We start from the raw sequence: 24,304 nt of genomic DNA on the forward strand, positions 1-24,304 counted from the left end.
CAACTTGGTATCACCCCAAAACTCTCCAATGAGAGATTAAGCACAACTTATCTGTGACTGTACCACAGCAAATTTTTTTCCACAAAACTTCTCCCACTGAATAGCAAGTACTATTTTTCAATGTTTTAAATACAGTAAATAAACCTGGTAACTTCAATGGAAAAACTGCAGTCACAGCACAGCATACGACTTTTCATAGTCATGCCCAACCATAAAGAAGTTCTTTCAGTTACAGCATTCAAGCCTTACACTGATGCCCTGAGAACACAAACCAGAGCTGCCAACACACAGTGAAAAGAACATTTCATCCTTCTCAAATCTTTTCTCCTCTACTTCTAAGCATGTGAGCATGTTCTAACACAGAGAAAAAAACCACCTGAATATTAGCTCAATATTAATTTTAAGCTTAATGCTAAGAATATTTTCTTCTTCAGGAGGATTTATTATGGGGAAGGGGCACAACCCCGTATGCGATAGTTATAAAAATTCAAACATGAAGTCATTTATGTGGCTAGCATTATGAAAATCTAATTTAGAACTTAATTAAGTTCCTTCCCCACCACAGCGGAACAGTCACCAGCCAAGGCATCTCACAGGCTCCTTTAGTCTTCCTTCCACAGCAGTTTCTACAATGGGGTGCCCCAGGCTCACCACAAATGAAATGTTTTATCTATTTCCACCGTCGAACAATCTTGATGAATGGCCAGAGCAGGAAGTCACCCACATACTAGGAATACTTAATCTGAAGTAAAAAATGACAGAGATCATGTTCCTCCTTTTACGGTAAAGCTCTGATTCCTATTTTTATAAGCAATGTGGGGAGTCAAAAGTAGTTTCCCTTCCTCTCTTCTACTTTTTCCCCAGGCTGTTTTAACTCCTACACTGTAGCAGAGACAAAATGTCAGGATACAAAAACAGAGTGAATCTGTAATTAGGAAAAATTTTCCAATTCTCTCCTTGATTCAGCAGCAGAGTTTTTGTAAGGGACAGCCGCGAGTGCCCTCTCCTGCATAGTGCTGGATCCCCATAACCAGATTTACTCCAGTCACTACAGCAACATCCTTGGGCTGCCCCTAAGCCTTTTGAGTAGAGCTTACTCTTTCCAAGTTACTTGCAGAATATTAGTCCCACTGGGAGCAATTCACTGTTACACCATCAACCCAGAGACCTGCAGATGCTTGTTTTGCTAGCCTCCATCATTTGGACATGCAGTTCCTTTCTCTGCATCAGCCATGGGAGCCACCGTTCAAAGAGCAGAATTGACCATCTTCTTCAGCCAATCCTGCACCTCTGAACAGATCTTGTCTGTAAAGTTTGCAGAGTTCAGTGTAGAAAAAGAGTTATCCAGGTGTCTTATTCGATTGCCCTTGATATCATCATACTTTGGAGCAATCCATTTTTGCTGACCTTGTGCGTGTGCAATATTCCCCTTTTAAAAATACTTCTCCACGTTTGTAGTGCCACTTCCCTCTATCAACTCTTACTTCTCAAAAGAGTAAATTGATCATAGGCCAACTCTCTTCAGCCACCCACATAACATCTTTATAAATGGTGTCAGAACGTGTCACATGACCAACAGTCCCCCACAAGCTTTTGCAGTCAGTATTCATTCTAGTAATAATCTTCACCTAGATTAATGGCACAGCTGACCACAGGGTAATGCTGCAGATAGCCCAAAATTATCTTGCCAGATAAAACATCTAGGTGGCTATTCCTATGCTTACAGAATAAGAAATAAATTTGCTCCAATGCCTCAAAATGCCAAAAGAATCGTGCATATGAATAAAATGAAACAGTTTAAGCTACAGTTTTCTAACACTTTCCTATAGCAGTTGGGATAACGAGTCAAAAACTTGCAAAAAAAAAAAAGTAATTCTTAACCCTGAAGACACAAACATGTCAAAATCAAAACACTAATACTTAAAATAAAGCAATGAACTTTGGCAATCTTGACACATCCAACAATGTGAGTTGTATACCTCATTTTACAAAACTGAACTTTGATCATCTTGGGTCTACAGTCTTTCTAAGATGCATACTGCAATGGTAAAGTGTACAAAATCAATATCAAGCAGCTTAGGATGGGATCTGGTACTGTCATTTCCTTACTTAAAACCATATTCATATGAGAAAACATTGAGATCAGAACATGTCTGAATAGCAATAGCATACAACAATAGCAACAACAATACCCTATAGCAACAATTTCAATTTTTATCACCATTCTTACATTCACATTTGTTTCCAGCAAGACAAAGTAGACCGAGTACCTTTCACAACAGGTTGGACTAAACAGACAAATTGCAATTTCTTCACTGGGCTAGGCATAAATATGCTTTCTTTTACTGTCAGTTTAAACTACACATGTAAGGCTTACAAAATAAAATGCATCTTGAAAATTACTACACTTTCAGCCCCAAAACTCTTTATATCTCTACTAAATATGTAATTACTACAGATGTGTCCCAAGAGAATAAACAAAAGGCTAAGAGATAGGTCATTATAGGACGTTCCTCCTATTTTCCCATGTGAAAAACAAGCGCATTAAAATCCTAGTCTTCATTTCCAGAAAGACCACATTTCTAAAGATAAAAACAATGAAAAAACCCTTATTACACAAATTTTAGAATACTAAGTACATCTTCCTGTGGATCTTTTGCCCTTCAGATGTCTCAGTATTAGCCTTAGAGACTTCAAGAACTATTGCCTCAAGTTTGTTTTGCATGACATTACTGAAAGCCTACTGGCTGCCAACAAGCCTAACAAAAATATAATAAAGAGATAAAGTATTACATTGATTAAATTCTTTTAGCAAGTTTAAATTTTAAATAAGAAATTAATGAAATGCAAATCACACTGCCTCTACTGAAAAACAACACACAAAAGAGAAGGAGGAAGTGGTATAAAAATGTTAAGAGTAGAAACAACTAGAATTTCCAATCTTTGGCTCCCAGTTACGGCTGTCAATCCCATAGCACAGCCCTGGCAACAAGGCATCCAGCAGCAGAGAACACTGGAGGTCTAACATCTTGCAGCTTCATATTCTGCAAGGAGTTAAAAGAAGACTTTGAAACATAGCACAAAGAAAAAATGTCTTCTTTTATTCTACTTCTATTTACTATTATCTTTAATGCTAACATTTAGAAACTGTAGTTTGAACAACCTGCCTGCAAGGTCCACTGCTCTCCTCCACTAGTGACCAGTTCTTCTGTCCTTGTTGCCACATTTTGATGGATATTTCTTTTAACTGCTTCCTTGGCAGCTTTTCCATACTTGCTTGACTTCAGTAATTAAGACCTGTGCAGATTACGCCCCCCCCCCCCCTGGATCTAGGCCACTGAGAAGGTGTTCTTACACCCATTACAAACATTTAAATTAATGTTGAAAATAGGCTTCTCTGGAGTATTTAATTAACAACTCAACTTCTCCTTCCCTGACTTCAAGTATTTTAAAACTAAATTTATCTTTCTTAAACTGGAAGAAAAAATGTATTACAGAAAAAAAAGACAAAGAAAATAAAAACCTGAAAAATATTTTATATTCTTTGGATATATTCATATCATTTTTCCACCACAAGAAGCACACATACGCTTAATTGCAGGAATTGCAGCACATACAGGAAAATAAAGAACAAATACACCACACAAAGGGAAATGTAAAAGTAACCCTGTACAAATGGCTCAAGAAAGTTCCTTTCAAAAGTGAATTAGGTGCAAAATAATACAGGCTATTGACCAGAGTAGGTGCTGACCTAGACACTGTTGAGTAGATCACTTCTGTTAAATACAGATAAAGCAAAGGCATTGTAAACACTGACTGAATCATGCCATTCTTCTCAGGGGACTGATGAAATGTCACAGGTGTCATTTCAGCCCAGAGATGTTGTTCCAGATCATCATAACTCGGTGGGACTGCCAACTTGGATAGAAGAGGAACGGTCTCTACCCCCAGCAGCAATCCCACATGCGTTTTTTCTGAGTGCAGCAGCAAGAGCCCAATTATGGATGCTCATGGCTTGGGAAAAGGCTCTCCAGGAGAGTCACAGGTTCTGCATAATAGTACAGTGAGACAGCTGCCCTGTTTTTGCAGTTGAGAGTTTGCCTCCAAAAGGGAAAAGCATGCTAGGAAGTTCTAATGATACTTCTTATTTTTGGTTTTGGATCATTTTTGGAGAAATGCTATTTAGGTCAGGTTTTGAAGATCTTTTTCCAGTATCGGTCTCTTAAAGAAATGCAATCATGTCACAAGAAATTATTCAGGGTTCAATTGTACATAGATATTTTCAAAATATCCTGTCATTTAAAAAGTGTATTGTATTTGAAACTGAGTAGCCATTTCAACTCAATTAAAACTTTGCTTTAGAGAACAGTTAATAGTATGCCCACCTGTGAGCCCAGAGGTATAACAAATAAGCAGATGCATGAAGTATCAGATAAGAAGTCTGCAACTGTTTTAAGTATTAAAAGAAGAAATACTACAGGGAGCTCTGATAAAACTCAATACCTTGAACTCTCCTCAACTCTCAACCCCAAGTTAGACCTCTGCATTTTAGAGCTGTTATTATTCTGCACTGCATGTTATGCTTATAATAATTTTAAATGCTCCATACAGAACTGTTCAAAATTATGGACACCCCGAGCACAAACTGCTGAAGAACATTTTAAAGCATATGTGACATGAAATCTGATGCTGTATTCATGCAGTATAGCCTACAAAGCAAATAGCACAGGTTAATACCAGAGGACGCTGAAAATTTTCATTCCAGTTTTACTGATTTTATTAATATTTGTCATCACTGCAAAAAATGCATCAATACACCTAGATCTGCCATAAGTATTTCCTAGTTATTAATTGCTAACAGAAAATATTAATGAAGACATCCTACATTAAAATTCCTTCTCGGTGCCACAGTGACCTCCTTTCAAAATTTTAAGCACCTCAGATGTTAGCCATGACAACTGGTACTAAGCATCTCAGAAAATTTTGGAAAATTTACCTAGGCAATAAAATATAGCTAACACTTGTCACATGTTCAAATGTTTTGAGTAACAACATGGACAGCAGAAGTTAAAAAACAGAAAAAAATGTTATTGTCAAACAAGACAAAAAGCTTCGAGCCAAAGCTCACATGAATTTCATGCAAAGTCAGTTCTAAGATGTTCAAACTCACTCTCTGCTCTGACGTGCAGACTTCCCTTAGAATTCTGTTCCCTGCAAACAGCAGAACCAGCCTTAGATTTGCACCATCCTTTCTTTCCACACAAAACATTATGGCTCTGTGCAACAATCACCATTTCAACTCATCACTTCATAAAACATGCTGTCACCTAATAGAAAAGCATTTATGTAATAAAATAACAGTGGCAAAACCACAACTAAATAATGCTTTTTCAATCTTTAAAAGGATTTTCTTATTTGCTATAAAAGGGTGAGAAAATGGCATTCTTAAGAGGTATTCTCACTAGACGTGGGCAATGTCATTTCACAAAGGACGATTTTCAGCTTTCCTACCTTCTTAGGATCAATGCTGATTACTTACAGCTAATTCATTTTCTCTGTTCCAGCTAGGCCGTTATATTTCAGAATCATCTTTGAAGATGCTATTTACTGAATTAATCAATCAATCAATTCTCCATATGCTAATACTCAAGCATTCTGGTTTGCCACATCAAAGAGTCTCCATCAAGAAGACATGTTATATAATTAAATTAACCATATCACAAGTAAATTGTGCTTTTGATCAAGAACACACAACTTCTAAGGCTTTGCTAGGAAATTTGCTTATTTGATCATATGATGAGTGGCTTTTTTGAGATCAAGGAAATTATCTTGTTAACTTTTTGGAAACGTACTGCATTGTTTCAAACAAAATAATGGCTTTCCTTTTTCTTTATCAGCCTACTAGCCTGAAAAGCATGGGAGATAGATCAGCTTAAAGCAGTCTATTCTGTACAAAAATTTTAAACACCACCTGATAGGAACAAAGCTCTGTTGCACATCAGTATTTGTAAATCAAAAGCATCAATACTTTATATACTTTTGTGTTCACTGGCTGAGTCTTATTTGTGAAAGTTCCAAGTCTTACAAATCCAAATTCACAAAGTTGCTTGTCTTGATAAGCTTTGAATATTTTATCGTATGTTTACACTTAACTGAAGACAAAGATCTACATTTTGGAGTAAAAAATGTAAAAATACAGTACATGCATAGCCATAAACTTGTGAATTACCAGACAAAAACCTAAATCGGATAAGAAAAAAGGTAGCATTGGTTTGCAGGGAGAAACTGGGACATCTGTTCGTATACCCAAAGTATCACAACAAACATGTAATGCAATGTTCCACGTTTAAAGACTGTAGGAAACTAACACCTTGCACAAAAATCAATATTTACATGGTGGTACTTTATTTTTACGATGTAGTGTCACTACAAATTTATTTCACTCAATTTTAAGACAAACATTAATTTTCATAGTAATATACTTCACATATTATAAGTTGTAAAAACATAAAGAATGAGCCATCTTTAATATTTGTGAACCAGAAGACATAATATCAAAGTATATTTATCATCTCCAAGTGTTTACACACTGTTTTCATAAATTCTGTTTTGCTTTCACATTCTACACTGTTCTTACACTGCGCTCTTAATCACATACAGAAACTTCACACAGTTCTTGCTGTGCCTGGGAAAAAATCTAAAGAAATTGCACAACTATAAATACGTTGTGAATGGTTGTGTTACAGATCTGCTAATAAGTTAGAATTAATTCGTTATTTGATTTTATAAAATCATTTTAATAGAAATATAGAGGAATAAGAAATATATTTTAATGAAACTAGTAGTTGCACAACAAAAGCTGCTATGAAATCCTCTGTACAGCCCTGCACTAAGGCCAAAAGAATAGGTCAGAATCACCTAGTAGGAATGATTAGAACTTAGATAATAGACTTAAGATTTAAGATGATTGAAGATGATTGGATACAGTATTTACGGGTAGACTAGGAGAATGCATTGAAATGTCAGAATGTAAAATTAATGGGAACTTGGGAGAGGATTTCTTTGTATTTGACTGGTCTTCTGTATGTAGAAAGTGTATTGAAATGTCAGAATGTAGAATTAATGGGAACTGGGGAGAGTCAACTGGAACAACTTATAGTTACCTGCCAAGAAATCGTGAACTTTAGTAAAAGGTAATTCTGGCAGGGGGAGATTGCAACCACCAACTCGTATACCACCTACCCAAATCGTACCCCAGACCCATTTCTAGATTTTTCTAACCTTTACTGTGCAGAATCGGATTTGGGAGGAGGGTATGTTAATGATTTTGGGGAAATATTATGATTATGCATGAATAATTAATGAATATGTATGAATAAGTTCTATATATGGTGTATGATTTTGAAGCTTGGTGTGCGTTGATCGTGAGAGGATTTCCCCTCGCACCCGGCCGTTAATAAAGAAGTGTCTGCTTATCTACATCTACATCACATCTTCATTCCGAGATTTCGGTAGCAGTTGCTTATAACTCTGAAAAACTTTCGATCAAAACCAACAGGTCACAGCAAAGAACAAGCAACCATTCTTCTTTGGCAGACATCAACTTGGCATCCATTTTTTTCAGTACTGAAATATTTATACTGATGGAAAAGCCCAGGCAGACATATTTGTTTATTGCTTTGGTAACCTATGCGATGTTGGTATAAGTGGAACACCTTTACAGGCTATTTGAAAAATGCAGCAGATACCTAAGGCTTTTAAAGTGCTCTGATAAGAAAGCTTTAATTTAATATGTCACTGTTCAATATGTCAGAGCTCAAATATTCTCTCAGAAGTCTTAAGGCATATGCATTATTAATGCACTATCTGAGGGAACAGATCTATTTGAGCTCAACCTGACTGATGTCATTAGTCACAGAGTGCAAAGCAGATTTGGCAACAGGTATGGTAATAGGTAAGAGAACATTTTTCACTTACCTTGTTTCTTGCACCAGTTTTCTTTAAAGTCTAGAAAACCAACAAGCTCTATCTACAATCTATGCAGCTTGCCTAATCTAAACTGTTGTGCACACACCTAGCCGGTTTGAGAATCAATGTATCTCAGGATTATTTCCTTACAATTAGGTGATGTGTTCTGCACCCCTTGAGCTACATGGTGTGGATTTATGTCTAACTGAAACAGTAATTTTTCAAAAACATATTAGACTGTACCTGAGCGGCTGCACAAACTTAAAACAAAAACCACTAATTTTGAGGGCTGTACAGCTTTCATGTCTAAAATATCTTTTATTTGGATATTTAAAAAAAAAAATAATCAGATTTGTTAACTCCATGCACTTAATGCGTACCCTAATCACTAAAATGATGCATTTGCCACTGATTTTTCAGGCATTACTAATTAGCCGTGACATTAATACTGCAATTTCAGTAACAATGTCAAAGCGAAAACTACAGTCATAGTAGTTTCCTGAAGGTGAAATTTTAACTAAGTACATTAAAAAACAAAAAGGCCTTTTCCTTGGTGTGCAAGATGTTTTCATGCACTTCTCAGTTTGTGAAAGAGAGATGTTGAGTAAAGGCTAATTAAAAAGCATGTTACAACACTGTTCCATGAGACTTTGCAATATTGGTTCTGTGCATCTTGAAATCCAGCAGTACTAAACCCAAGTTTAAGCCTTGAGCAACCTAAACCCTGCAGGAGACTAAAGTAGACAATCTCTACACACTCCTTCCCACCTAAATTCTTCTGTGATTTAATTTTAAACTCTGTATTTGTGTAACATGTTCCTATCTAGGAATATATACAGAAGACAAGTTTGCTGATGGCCATTTTTAGAGTAGATTAAAAAGCACAATTGAGAAACCACAGAAAGGCTTAATTAAATTAGCAAACTTGACATCACGATGACAAAATAAATTCAGCACAAACCAGCATAAGACACTGCATGCCTTATTACACTAATGGATTCAGATATGAAGTCAGTGGGGAAATACAATATGTGGCCTTTCATGGAAAAGGTCTCTGCCATTGTGAGGAAAACAACACACACCTGCTCCATGCTCTACTGTGATCAAGAAACAAACTACACACCAAGAAATATTTAGTTGATGGAAGCAAATGTTTAGTGGCAACATGAGACAGCTGTAGTAATAATCAACATATTTTCTTTCAGCACTTATTCTACCGTCTCATGATGAAACAAAAGAGAATTAAATTCATCAAGCAATGCCAAGAAAAGTGGTTGCCTCATAATAAGAAATTAAGCCTGATAATTAGTCAGCTAAGTAGTTCCAAAGTCATATAACTGAGGTATATACACACATAAAATAAAGGAGGACAGCTTCAAATTTCAAGGAGTTTTTTCTTTTAATAAAGAATGGTTAGCATAAATTAATTGACATATATATTAGTCAATTACACTTAAAACCAAACATTTTTCAAATAAGAAAAGCATCTGTAGGACAGCTTTCTAGGGGGTCAAAAATACCAATCAGTGCTCCTACCTTTTAGCATATGCTGAATAACAAAAGTATCAAATATTTTATGTAGTTTGTAGGTATATTATGAGGCATTATATATTTGTTCTGATACTTCTGGTTGTTTTTAATACAGAAGCAAAGAGATTAGACTGGATATTCTGCTAGAAAATCTGAAACAATTGTGTCTAACAGTCATGATCAGTTTTGGGGGTTTTTAATGACTTAGTTACAGCAAATAAAGCATGCACATTATCACATTGCTGACAAACTTCCACTTAATACATGATGTCTCTAATTTGGCTGAGTAATTTGGTGCAGTAATTTGGCCATACACTTCTATTAATGTTATCTTGGATACAGAATTACTTTGCATTTAAAACCAATGCTATTTGACATGCTAGATTAATTTTATACATTCCACGCCTAGTAAAGTTTTTGTAGTACCATCTTTTAAAAGGTGCTTACTCACTCATACAGCTACAGGCTCATCCATTACTACGAATGGAGTTCCAAGAACAAAATAGCAACTGCTCAAACTATCACTGTTAAGCGCCACATCTCTTCCGAGGCAATAAGTGGTTACACTCCCCCTGTGCATGCAAAACTTCCACTCACATCTGTGAGGGAACAGACACACCAAGAGACAACTCAGCGGGTTTTGATATGATCGCTCCTGTTAAAAACATCCTCCACCGGTCTCTGCCTGCTAGCTTTATGAAAAGCTCCCAAATTTATAAGATCTAAGTCCAACCAAAGCTTCAGCTTCAAAAGCTTGACTGCAATGTTGTGTTGCCCATGTTTTACTTCATTTTTATCTAGAAAATCCAGTGCTCCCAAGTAACCAGCAAGGAATTTTGAAGGTTGTATACAAAACAATTTTTTTTTTTTTTTTTTTTTTTTTTTTTTTTTTTTTGGGGGGGGGGGGGGGGGGAAGAGTAAAGGAGATGACCCAGCCTCAGCTGTAAAGATACTGTGAATAGGTCAACAGCATCAGATTCAGATCAGATTCAGTGCAGCTGTCCCACATTATCATTGTTGCTGAGGATGTAGTATACGAACAGGCTTCATCAATAACCCCTGTGACATTCTTAGGAAAAGTAAAAATTGAGGTGTTTTAGTATTAGGTATTTTCTAAATAAAGCAATAGTCTCAAAAAACAGCAAATAAATACTGTAGCAACAGAACTACCTTATGAATAAAACGAGCTTACTCGGTTTCCTATGACCAGTAACCCATTATTCCCAACCTCCCTCATGATAAAACAACTCACCATACACCACAGTAACAGAGCTAACCAAGAGGTAGAATATTTTCACAGGCTTGTGAAACTAGTTTTCTAACAGAAACATACAGTCTGAGAAGTACTGCTCTGGAAACCGCACTGGGATTTTACCCTTCCTTCCTTCCTTTAAGGATTTTCCATATCAAGTGTGCCTAATGTATTCCTGCCTTCCAAACCTAAAACAAGTCCAGCTGGCAAAGCAGTGTTCTCCTCTATTTCATACTTCATCAGTAACGGAAGCTTCCCATATCTGGACACAAATTCTCATCTCAATGACACAAGCATCTCGACAGTAGGTGCCTTTTCAGCAATATAACTATTAACACTGTTACAAACATCTAGGCTACCAATAAAAAAATTACAGCCTAGCTAACGTAGTTATGCCAATAAAACTGTTCTAGTGGCAACAAGGTTAATTCTTAATTTAAAAATAATAAGAGAGATCTTAATTTGTTCTCTTGTTATGTTCTTAGATTAACGCTTGTACAGACCCGACTTCATACAGAATGCTATCTCAAAGACAACAAAACTGCATTAAAATTTCTGTGTGCAACTCAGTAAACAACATTATTTCTGATAATCAAAAAAGAATGTAATTCAGCCCTTCAACTGTGCTGGTTTTGCAGTTTCAGTCAAATTTAAGTAATGAGAAGTATTTTGCCCATAGAAGCAGCAATTATAATGGAGTATGATGAATAACAGCATAATTTCATTCATGGCTACTTTTCAGAGTAGAATCACACTAGAACAGACAAGCTACACAGTAGGCAACCGACCAATTGTTCAAACCACTTGGCTTAGTTTTCTCCCAAATACAAACTCCTGTGCCTCAGCATGTGCTAGAACGTAATTATCGCTACATACCAAGGTATGTTTTGGGAGAGGTGCTGAGGGAAATATGCTGTGAAGTCAAACCCATGTAACACAGTTGGGAGAAAGGTATAAAAACTTCAGAAAGCATAAAAGCTCCCCATTGTTTTCAGTCCTAGTGGTTATAAATAGAAGGGAGCAAAAGCATTGCCCAGTGCAAATAATGCCACTATATCATGTTGCACCTCAGCCCTGACCTGCAACAACCCTGCTGCTCCAGCTCCCCTGCCTCTGCGTTACAGCTTTTAATCACACAGGAAAAGGTTAAGCTGGAGCTATGGGTTTACGAGAAGGACAAACCTCCATGCAAGACAAGGCTGACACCACCACTCACGTTCAACGACCAACTCCATCTGCCCAAGAGGAAAGAGCGGTGCATTAACCTGTCAGCCCTTCAGGTCCCATTTGTTCTGCTCACACAGGGCAACCAGCAGCAGTAAGCCGTTTGTTGGCAAAGGCACTCTCGTGAGCAGCTGATGAGCACTGGCTGGTGCTTAACACAGCGCAAGGCTCACCGCACACCCAGCAGTGGGGAGGGGGGTCCTGCACAGAACCGTAAAAACGTTTGGGAAGAACTGAGGATCTCTCTTCCTGCTTTCCTTAGCAACCTGACTGACTGCTGTTTTGTTTGGTTGGGTGTTTCTGTGCATTGGGCCAGGATGCCTGAAGAGCGGATCGATAGTTGCAATGGTAAAGCTAATAAATCTGAGTGCCTTGTGCTTTTCATACACATTTTATCTATGTTTAAGTAAATATCAATAATGGCATTACAGGAAATGCAGCAGGGAGAACACAGGGACAGAAAGAGGCAAAGTACTCAGCTTTCTGCTCACATACAAATAAATACTTCTTCCCACACCCTACTATGCTACCCAGAAATTTTTGCCAAAACACATGCTATTTTTCATCTTCAATGAAAGTCAGCAAGAAGGGAACCCTAGTGGGCAGCAGGCCTTACAATATCTGCCCACTGCAGCCTCTCCTCCCTTATATTTTCATGTAAATCATTAGCACTCATCATACTAAGGTTTTAAAAAAACGTATACATAGCTTATGAGCAAGTTTCACTCATATCAGCTCATAATAGCCTTTTTTCTGAATCCACATACCTTTACAATCACATCCAAAAAATCTTTATTAATGTTGTCTCTCTATTTTCACTGGGACTATCTCACTCCCCTCACACTTATTTATTTTTTTTACCATAAAGCAGGCATCGCCCTGTCATCCAATTCCCTTGTTCACATGTTTTAAATTTAATCAGAGTACCTGAGGTGTCAATAATCACATTTGCCTTTCTGACAAGAATCAGAAATGGAAATAAAGCTCATGCTGCACAATAATAATGTAATCTGCAGCACTGCATCTGAACAACTTCTCAAGCAGTCTAAAGCAACCTCCTCTTTTACTTGAAAACATAAAGGAAATCAGCCTTTTGAAACCAAATTTAATAAGCCAAGCAACTTGATCCAAATACCAAACAATAAATTAGTTTAAAGCCACCAGGAAAGATGATAGGATCCCCTCAAATCACAGCATCACCTTTCAAAAAATGTATTTCAATTAATTAAAAATGGGAGGGGGGAAAAATGTCACTATTATATTAGATATATATTGTTAAAATAATTACTATTTCCCCCTGGTTGCTTAGACAGCATTACTAAAAACAGTTTTAGCAGCAAAGTTGGAAGGTAATGCATAGCCTAGAGTGCCCTCTTTCTTTTCCAAGGGGAGTTTCAGGGAAATATTCTGCTCATGATGTTAGCCAGTTGTTTCTCAGAAAGTCAAATAAAATAGATAACTAGACTGCGTTACAAAAATCTAAACACAAAAGCAGTTCAGCCTCAGATAAGTGATATCCTTACACTAGTGATAAACATGATTCTACCTTAATAAAAATATACTTACAGAGCCATCTGAAACTGTTCAAGCCATTTTTTCTTCAAGTCTTTAGTTTTGCAATAAACTTCTAAACCATTTTGACCTTGGATATGAATGAGGTAGAAGCCATAAGACCACTGCATAAAAAGATTGGCAAAACAAATGTCATCAGTTATGAAGAAGGGTGGGGTGCATGCAGCAGCGAAAGCAGCATTTGTATGTTCCTTAATCCCCTGATTTGGGGAACAGCACAACCACATTATTGTGTTCACTTAGGAATGACTTACTCAAACATTTTAATTACATCATAATAAACAAAAGTTGAAATCCCTAACTTCAGCTTACATTTGACACATAAAACTTTGTAAATAAATTGCATATACATTCTGAATGCCACCAAAATGTTTCAAATTGCTGCCAAAAAAAAATACTATTTTATCTGCATTAGCAACAAATATTTACCTTCTTATTTTCTTTATCAGTAGTGGGGTTATTTGTAATTTTGTATTTCTGAAGATCTATTATTTCCTTCATTTCATAATTATCACCTCTCCGTTTGCAAACGATTACAGCTAGATCAAACAAGAAGATATGCCTATGAAAATACAATATAAATTTGGTTAAAAACACTCCAGAAAACCAACACCAAAAGTCTTATTTTACACACCTTAGCCTGTGGCATTGAAAATTTTGAACATGAAGAACTCAACTACTGAATAACAAAACAAAAACCACTGAAAGTTTTCTTGCTGGAAACCTATTACTTGCAAGGGACTTAGGTGATTTTAGATGATAACGTAACAGCTAACTTCCTGTGAAACACTGCAAATTCGCTTGGTGATAGGCTCTGTGAACCCACAGTGAAACGGAAAGTAGTTTCAAGAATCACTGAGCTGAGCTCAAATCTAAAGAGAGTTATTTACAGGCTTTTTAACAGCAAACATCAGAAGTCATGCCCTCACCTGTCCTGCCTTGCACGTTTGTCTAATGTAGTTATCCTTATTTCCCCATCACCTTGAGGTCTTCCATACTGTAAGAGGGAATGATTCTGAAACAGAAGTATTATGTATGATTCAATATAGCAAAAATGTCAAGATGATGACACATTCAAATGTTAGACCACTCACTCCTTTTACTCCAAAAAAGGACTTTTCAGGCCTGAAAACAACATCTTTTGCTCATTATCATCTAAACTAAACACAATAAAGATTCAGTCCATTTCATTTTGATCTTCAAATGGGAAATTTTCCCATTACAAAAACAACCAAGTCACTGTACAAATGCAAACCTTTAACTATAGAAATACATTTAACTAGACAGACCCTCAAAAGAGCAAACTTCTGTACTTCAATATTCACATCATTCTAAACCAAGCAAAGCATACTTATACTTCAATATTATGAGTAGTATACTCTCATAGGAAATGGGGAAAAGTTAAATCTATCAACATTTCTGATCAAAACTTATTTAAAAACTGTACATGAACTAAAGATACCACATACCAAATTCTCTATTGATAGTTGAAACTGTCTAATTTCACGGAGCGTTTCATTATCTCTCTTCACTTCATTTACATACTGAGCCAAGTCCTAGAGCACCAACAGAAAAAAGGAGGGGGAAAAAACCTCTTCTATAACAGACCACATTAATACATTATTTTAGCAAGTTTATTTCTGATTCTGTCTTTGGCTTATCTCCATATTTAGTTATTTAAATATATATACATATATATTTAGTGTTCAAGAATGACCAATATGTATGTGGAAAGAAGGAAAAAAAAGTCTCTGCATATGTTCAATATTATTTCAAACTTTCTTCATCACACGTATTGAAACACAAATTTAGTAGCAGGAAAGAGGAAAACATGTAATAAATGGTAAAAAGGGGCTGATTTTTTCTGAATTTTATTAATATTTTATTTTCAAGATTAAAAATAGAAATATAACTTATGCAGCCCACTGCCAAAAAAGCAGTCAACAACAACCAATATCTGAGAATAAGACAGAAGGTAAATAGAGTGTATAGTAGAAAATGTATGTAAGGTAGCTCAAAAGAAGCATGTAAGGCATAAATATATCATAAGTCTGGGCGTTTATTAGGAGAGAAGCTACTGCCCCAGTAGTAGGACCTTGCTCTTACTGTTGCACAGCAGAGAGAAGCCATGAAGCCATAACACAGCAGATTTTAAAAGGGGCTTTTAATGGTATATACTACCTGAAGTGGCAGGTTGAGATCAGTATTGTCCCCTTTACCAGAACATGTACCGTACACATTTCACTAAAGTCTTTGAAATGCTCTGAGCACACATGAGTAACAGTGACAATTTCCCGGGGCTTCTCTGTTTATGGCTACGGATGAGGTGTGAGAAGGAGCAGTAATTGGTAGGGTCAGGGCTACCGAGAGTAGCAGCTGGAAAAGGCATTCTGATCTTCACAACTTGCTTTCGCAGTATCCCTTCAACGTGGTCACAAATTTGGAGGGTGGGAGAAAGATACATCTTCTTCCTAAGACTTTTTAATCAGAATCTAAGAATAGCTGCAATCATTATGCTAGCTTCCCAAATCAATCTGTGCAGGATACATTCACATCAGTCTCAAAAGAGAGTTAGTATGGAAATTAAATAACCTCTTTCCTTGCTGCTAAAAAAATCTGACAGCATAATCCTTCCTAGAATTTTTTCTTTCTTGGGGGGGCAGTAGCACTTTGCTGGCAGATTTCCAAAGACATTTCATTTTGAGCAGACACATCAGGGTTTATAGAAGCAACATACTGAAGCTGCACAGTTACTTCTACTACACCGGTAAGGGTTACTGTAAGAAGATACAGTAAAATGGGAGGGAAATAATGCTGTGGCCTTAATGAGAGGTGGTCAGACCTAGAGGGTTTTGTGGGTTGGAGCCGGTGTGGCAAAGGGGAGGGGGGCAAGTTTTTTAATTGGCTGGTTATGTCCTGCCAGCCAGCACGTAACTGCCACAGCCACTCTGGCAAGAGATTTCTTAACTGGTTTTCAGTTCAACAGCCTCTAAAAACAATGAAGCAAGGCAGGAAATGGGAAAGAAAAAGAAAGGGGAAGGGGGGAACACAAACCAGGGCAAACAGCAGCAGCCAGGATGCATGGCTTGCCACTAGATGGAAGCAACACGGTGCCATCCCGTTAGGGCATCTCTCCATGGGAGATTACCATGGTGGCTGTCTGCATTCGCTGCACAAAACTGGGTGACAAAAAAGAGGAACCAAAAATCTCATTTGTGAGCTGGTCTGTATTGCAGGCATTCAAGGCAGATAATCACATACTATGAGACAGCCATGTGACCCAAAACTTAGTCTGACTCCAGCATCTTCTGTGGACGAGATACGACCTATGTCGTGCCTTCCCCACAAAGGATAGAAAAAATTTCAGTTTCAGCACATGAATGTCACAATTCATGCTGTGAAGGCAACTGAAGCAGAACTGTGCTTCCCTTCTGAAGCTGTGCAGAGGAACACATAATACCTTATATATAAGGCAGCACAGCTATTCTACAAAGCGTTTGTTGGTACTACTTGCAGGTGAATGTACAGTGACAGATACTCTACCTCCAGAAAGACACCACAGATACCATATTAAAATGACAGAATAGAAGTCTTGTAAAGAAATATAACTGTCTTAATCTCACTGGGAAACTACTGACCTTGATTACAATTGACTTACCATGGTAGAAATATTCCTAAATTTTTGGAAGTGAGACCAACATTATTGAAACACCTGTTTTTCATCTCATTCTATGGCAGCAAAACGACGTAGAAATAAATTGAAATGCAGAAGTTCCATTTCATAAACGCTCCACTTCAGAAAACTAGTGAACTTGTTTCCCAGCCTTGAGCAAAACCCTCAAATATATACTTGCCCTGACATACTCACAAAGCTCAGTGACCCGTGAAAACATGTTTGATCTGCTATGAAGAACATTATCATCTCCAGGAAATGCAGTTCTAAGCTACCATTTTAACTGCCAACTAAGACATAAATACTTCATTGTCATGAATATTTACCTTCATTGCGTCAAGTGCCAGTTTTAGATTTGCCTTCTCCATGGGATCAGTAGTGTGCTTTACCAGCTCCTGTGGACAGAGCAGTTAAAACTTTTCACCCACCGTCTTATCAGTTCATAAATTGAAGTTGTCATTTCTTACCCCCACACCACCACCCCAATAAAAGAAACAAGCCAAAACCTGTCATCACTACCCAGTAATTCACATTTTCATCCCCATAGTGAGCAGCCTACAACCGACTGGGGACTACTGCAAACAGGTAATCGGCAAGTGTTTTAGTAAGAATGTTGTGTATCCCAAACACTGACTTTAGCTGATAATGAACCACCATTAGAAGCTAATTTGGTCCATCTAGGACTTAAAACTTGCCGAATCAGATCATTACTATATGTGCATGCTGAAAGCACAGGTAAACACTTGAGTTCGTTTGCACGTTACTATACAGTACATCATCCCATCCCAAAATATGCATTTGTGTGCAGAGGGGGATGTATCCTGGCAATAAAATCTCTGCTAAACTGTGCACTGCTTAGAAGTCGTCACTGTCTCATTACGTCCAAGATAAAGCTGACTCAGAAGACATATTTAATCAAATGTAAATGTTTAAAGAATTTTTTTGGCCGCTTCCCATACGGAAAATAAAGGGGTTTTTTTGGTGTTAATGAAGTGAAAAAGTAACCTTTTGGGGAAACAAGTTATTTCTTCTTTATAATTTGAGAAGAGAATTATACATTTCAGCTAACATAATAACTCGCTAAAATCATAGGAAATGAACAATTCTAATAATTTACTGGGGTAGTTTTTTCTTTCAAAGTCTATAAAATATTTCTTTCTTGTACAATGTATACTATAGTGTCACACAGAGCATAGTGACACATTGTGTATCATCTTTTCATAACAGACAGGTTGATTATAAAATCATGACTCCGATCTCGTAAGTGTTTTTCTTAAAAGCAGCTGGACCATTCATTTTGGGGTTTGGTTTTTTTTTTTCAATTTTCCGTTGATGAAAATATTGATGACTCATTTATAGAAATATTTCAAAAAATGTAATATTACAGAATGTATGTTGCTCTGCAAATTCAAAATTATGCTTCACATACAAGTAGTAGATCTTTTTAAAATGACATTTTACAAGCATCAGCAGAGTTGACAGTCTAATACAGCAATATATTTCTTTGCAGCTGAACTAATGAGTCTCCTGGCACACCTATCAAATTAAATTTATAAGACTCTCCACTCTTATTACAGGGCTAACTGCAAAAGCTAATGCTTTGTGGGTTATAACAAGAAGCATTTCAAAACAAATATGGCTTTATTGTAATTTATGACAGCAAAGAAGCGTCTTAAAAGAATGTTTTAAGTATGGTCCGGCTTCCTCTTTTGGGGGGTAATGATTCACATTTCAAAGTAACACGATTATAGTTTGGTACTACTAACCATTTTAAACGTACCAAGAATGAAAGGTTCAGATACTGAGGATGCAATTGTGTTTCAGGGTTTTTTCCCCCAGATATGCTTCAGCTCTGAGGAATGATCTCTGTAAGAAAATCCAGACTTGACTGGATTTTATTCATAACAAATCATCCTCAAATCTATGGAAATGTCAATCACTTCCCTTTGATAAAAACCTATAGTTCTCGTTCTTACAATCCGCTGGTGACAAACAATCATAGTTTTGCTCTCGGCCCCCTTAAATTTCAAAAATAAAATACCTGGAGCAGTAGGTGGTATTTTAGCACTCTCTGCATTGGAACCACTAAAAGATCCCGCAATGTAAACTTCCCATTATTGGCCCTCTTGGAACATTCCTAGTTCAAAGCAGAAGAAACAATAAGACAAGAGACTTAGAAAATAAAAATATTCAAGTGTTATATATGACAATTCAGTAATACATAGGCCAAGCAACTATATTAAGCTTAAGATAAAGAATATCAACAAAATGAAGGAAAACAGTTGATATGGCAATAGCTAAGCAAAAAAAGACTGGGTCTAGAGCCACATTCTTATGTATTTCAGCTGCATAAGGGCAGAATAAACATCACAGACAACAGCAATTGGGCGTTCCATTGAACTAAAAAAAGGACATTGCCTATAAGCACAGCAAAGGTGGCAAATATTACAACTATCTTCAAAAAAAAAGCAAAAGTTATTCTATAATCCTAGAAACTGTAAGCCAGTCAGTCTCACTCCAGCCACTGCAAAAATTACAGACAAAGTCCTCTTGGAAGCAGTTTCTGGGCACATGAAGAAGGTGACTAGAAATTTCCAGCATGGATTTACCACAGGTAAATCTATGCTTGACCTACTTATCTGCTTTCCGTGCCAATGAAATGGCTAGAACTCCAAATGGGTCGGGAGAGTCTACCTTGATTTTTCCATGGCTGTCAACATCATCTCCTGCAGCATCCCGATATCCACATTGGGATGCTATGTTCCAGATGAATAAACTACCAGGTGTATGAAAAGCTGGCTAGATCCCGAGACTCAGAAAGAGCAGTGCCTGTTTCCTACACTACCTGAGGGACAGTTGCAAACATAGCTCCTCAGAGGCCCATCCAGGGACCCCTCCATTTTAATGTCTTTAGTAGTGATCTGCAGGAAAAGACAGAGGACATCCACAGCAAGTCTGCAGGGAACACCAGACTGGAGGTACAGGTGACACTTTTCAGGGCATGTCCAAAAGGAACCTCACACGAAGGCAACAAGGTGAAGGCTGAGTCCTTCCTAGTATGCACTAACCAGAGACACACTAACCCTGAGGGCTGACCAGCTCAGGGGTCGTGGCAGACAGCAAGCCCTGTGAGGCTGCGGAACCAGGGCTTGTTCAGCTTTGAGGTCCCTCCCAACCTGAGCAGTTCTGCAATTCTGCATTCTGAGATGTCACGATTAACAGAAGGGGACGGCTGACGATCACTTCTCGGAAAAAAAAAAACTTAACCCTACTAATGTCAGTGGCAAAGATTCACTTTAGTGCCAGGATGTATACCACAACAGTTCACATATTCATTTGATCAGAGGCTCCAAAAAATTGAAAGAAGCAGCAGCACATTCACATGTGTGTGTGTGTGTATAAATATATATATATATAAAATGTATATATACAAGTTAAAAAATACTGATACCTCTAACTTCAATTTAACATCTTCTTTTGTCTTAGAGATGTTGTCCAAGCATGATATCGCTATCTCCACTTGACTGCAGTACTGTCCATAAATAACCAATCTAAATCAAAACAAGAGATAAAGAATAAAAGGCACATATGTTTATTTAGCAAAAATCCTTGATCATTTTTCACAAATACATGGTTAACAACCTTCCTTTTAAATGGCACAGTGCCTAAATAAGCAAGGATAGGATTTAGCCACAGACTTACAATAGGCAGCACGACTAACAAGGAAAAATATTTAGAAGAATACAATTTTGCTCTACCTTCAAAATGCTGTACAATCATTGCAATTTCCTTTAATATTCACATGTATATGTTCTGATAAATATAGGACTCATTAAAAAGCAGCACGACTGTTGTTTAATAGAACAACAGTCTGTAGCATTTATAACACTGTAGATTTCCAAGGTTGTAAAGAATAAATTCTGTAACACAGTCCTAACAGGATTAATTACAACTATCCTTTACAGAACTTGTAGGTTACCCAAACTGATCCATCTCCATCAGCTTCTACAATGTTATATCCTGTGAACTCTCAGATAAAAATAATAGTGTATGAAAACTCAAGAAATGTTCAGTAGTTATCAAGGCCAGCAATGCTTCATCAAGGAGTATCTTTTATGACAGGAGTTTCTTGCCCCTGTTTGGAGTACTTCTTTCTGCTAGTCCAAATGCAAAGAGCACTGTTTCCTTTCTCTTTTTCAAATATTTCTTGAGGTCATTCCTTCTGTGTGCTTCAAATCCCTTTTTTTTTTTTTTTTTTTTGGGGGGGGGGGGGGGGGGGGAGGGGTGAGGGGGGCCGTGTCCTATGAGCTTTCCATTGAGGTCTCAAATTTTTTTTTCTCTCACCTAATCTTTGCCATTTTTCTTTTTCTATTTTTTTTTCCACAATTAAAGTGATAATACTGATTTAACACTTACCAATTCTGATTGTTTTTAATCACTACATGGTTAAGACACTGAGTCTACCTCTGTCTGTTTCCTCTTTTTATAATACAAATCTGAGGTTTCTTCTCAGTGCCCTTCATTTCCTTTTTAGCACACATTTCAGACAAACTTTTGAAAGACAAGCATTTTCCAGAACAATTTTTTGTCCCCTGATTCCCTCCTACAGCAGCAGAAAGTCTAACAGCCTGGGAAATAACTACGTCCTGCTCCAAAAAAAGCTGAGACAGAGGGTCTTAAAAGGCAAGACTGTTCATGGGCAGCCTGGGGCACCCTCCTCCCTCAGAAAACAACTCTCCACTCCAATGTTTTCCAGATGCTGCTGTCGAATTTCTCACAAACCTATTATTACTGCAACAATCCTCCTTCCCCATCACCTCAAGCAAATCCAGTTAGCTTCCTCACGTCTTTCCCACTCCAGTCCCAGAAGGAACTAATTTTTACCCAGGTTAAAAGGGTTATTTCAAGGCAGTCCACAGTACAAGTGTTTTTCAGCTAAATACCACAGGCATAAAAGTTCATCTGTACAGTCCAGCAGCTGTTCAGTGCTGGCAGAAAAAACAATGTGAAAAGGTGGATAAAAAAATGGCAATTAGCCTACAGGGCATGGCATGCTGCCACAGCTATTCTGTTATCAGCTTGGCTGTTTTTCACAGTTTGAAGGCAGAGTGTGTTTGCTTTACTGTCACACCTTTGACTGCAGGGTACAGTAAGACCCTAGTCTCCTGTTCTCTTTTGCACCTGCTTTCTCTTCTTTCAAGTTATGACCTCTTCTGTTTTCTTTAGCCTGGAATAGCCGTAATACATATCCTTGCCTTATTTTGCCCCTTCCCGTTTTATAACATTTTCCCTGTTAAACAGTACACATACATGCTATGAAATACCTGGGATTCTTTGCATTAAAAAAAATGCTGTGCACAAGAAGCTACTTAAGTTTTGTTCAAAATACAGATGTTACCTGCCTAGTAACAATATTGCCAAAACTAGGGGTAAGAAGAGGGAGGGCTCTTCTCCATAGCAAGAGGTTATGTTTTGACTTCCAGGCTCAGAACACCAAATACTAGTTTAACAAGTATATTCACACTGAATTCAATCCTGTTTCAGAAATACTCAAGCAAAAACATAATAAAAAATACTTTACCAAATTGAGCATAGATTATCACAATTAGTAAAAGTGCATAAAACTTACCTTTCCTTGTAGTTAATAAAAATTTGATATAGGTTCTGATCATTTTTGTTAACAATGGAATCATTGATGTCCTGTGTTAGATTCCTGTGAATTTTCACCAAATCCTTAAAAAAAAGCAATGGGAGGGGGACAGGTTTTTCAAAACAGAAAAACTTAAAGCTTTGAATATAACAATACGTTATTTCATGTTAGACCCATTAATTTCAATAAAATTGAAAACCGATCATTTGAGAGTAGTACCTAATTTCAAGGTTTGCCACATCTTCCATATAGTGCGACAAGAAAAACTAAACTCCAAGAACTACCTATTAGAGACTAATTTATTCTAGCTTGGAACGTGCGCTGTTAATTCATCTTCATTTTATAATGATAATTTTAAAATTAAGTAAGTCAAGTAAATGCTTTAGTGACAAGATAAAGTAATAATTCATGTCCCTGAGCTGTGAAAAATTAGTTTTGTACATTACATTGGTCAATTAGTGATGTTCTAGTGCCAAGTTAACTGCAATCATAATGAGTTTCCCAATACAGCAGGCAACTAATGGATGAAAGGCAAGAATATTGCAGAAGGATTTGCTCCCTGAGTATAGCAGCAACTCACCTTACTTGTTCACTACTAGACAAAAACCCGTAAGCAACTATAGCAGATTACATCAGCCTTAATGCTGCATGGATAGTGTCAAAGAATTCACAAGAAAAAGTAAAAACAGGTTAAAGTTTTGAAACCATGATAACTGACTAAGTGATGTACAGACCACTGTAATGAAAAAATAGAGGACATTAAAAAAAAAAGCCATTGAAGATGGTTTAATGCAGCAAATTATATACCACAAAAATAGTATGCAACATTGAGTTGCAAACTAAGTGAAAACAATTTATACTGATGAAAAGTAGGAGTACAAGAGTACACGCAAGGTCAATCACATCACAGGTGAGGGAGAAAAAAATTAAACCAGATCAAATTCAGTTGATAGCAATTGTATAGCCTTAAGGACCTGGGAGTTCTGTTGGACAGCAGGTTGCCCACAAGCCAGCAGTGTACCCTTGTGGCCAATAAGGCAAATGGGATCCTGAGGTGCATCAGGAGGAGTGTGGCCAGCAGGTCAAGGGAGGTGATCCTGCCCCTCTGCTTGGCCCTGGTGAAGCCTTATCTGGAACACTGTGTCCAGTTCTGGGCTCCCCAGTTCAAGAGAGACAGGGAACTACTGGGGGCAGGGGGCAGCAGGCAGCGGAGGGCTACAAAGGGGATGAGGGGGCTGGAGCATCCCCCTTATGAGGAAAGGCTGAGAGAGCTGGGGCTGTTTAGCCTGGGGAAGAGAAGGCTGAGAGGGGATCTTACCAATGCCTACAAATACCTGAAGGAGGAGTGTTAAGAGGACGGGGCCAGGCTCTTTTCAGTGGTGGCCAGCAACAGGACAAGGGGCAACAGGCACAAACTGAAGCATAGGAAGTTTGT

At 37.5% G+C, this 24,304-nt stretch overlaps 1 protein-coding gene across 2 annotated transcripts in view; it reads right to left on the minus strand.

Annotated features, from left to right (window-relative positions):
- Positions 1-24,304, minus strand: part of VAV3 (vav guanine nucleotide exchange factor 3) — a 173,102-nt gene that overhangs the window by 73,235 nt on the left and 75,563 nt on the right. For both annotated transcript variants that reach the window (XM_080407185.1, XM_080407184.1), the window contains exons 8-15: positions 22,849-22,952; positions 20,671-20,770; positions 19,261-19,356; positions 17,546-17,614; positions 15,016-15,102; positions 14,476-14,561; positions 13,976-14,108; positions 13,541-13,650 (exon numbers count right to left, since the gene is read on the minus strand). In XM_080407185.1, the coding sequence (XP_080263311.1) occupies positions 13,541-13,650; positions 13,976-14,108; positions 14,476-14,561; positions 15,016-15,102; positions 17,546-17,614; positions 19,261-19,356; positions 20,671-20,770; positions 22,849-22,952 (785 nt within the window). The remainder of the gene's footprint in view (positions 1-13,540; positions 13,651-13,975; positions 14,109-14,475; positions 14,562-15,015; positions 15,103-17,545; positions 17,615-19,260; positions 19,357-20,670; positions 20,771-22,848; positions 22,953-24,304) is intronic.

The sequence above is a fragment of the Falco punctatus genome (assembly GCF_963210335.1).
Source record: "Falco punctatus genome assembly, chromosome: 11".
Classification (NCBI taxonomy): domain Eukaryota; kingdom Metazoa; phylum Chordata; class Aves; order Falconiformes; family Falconidae; genus Falco; species Falco punctatus.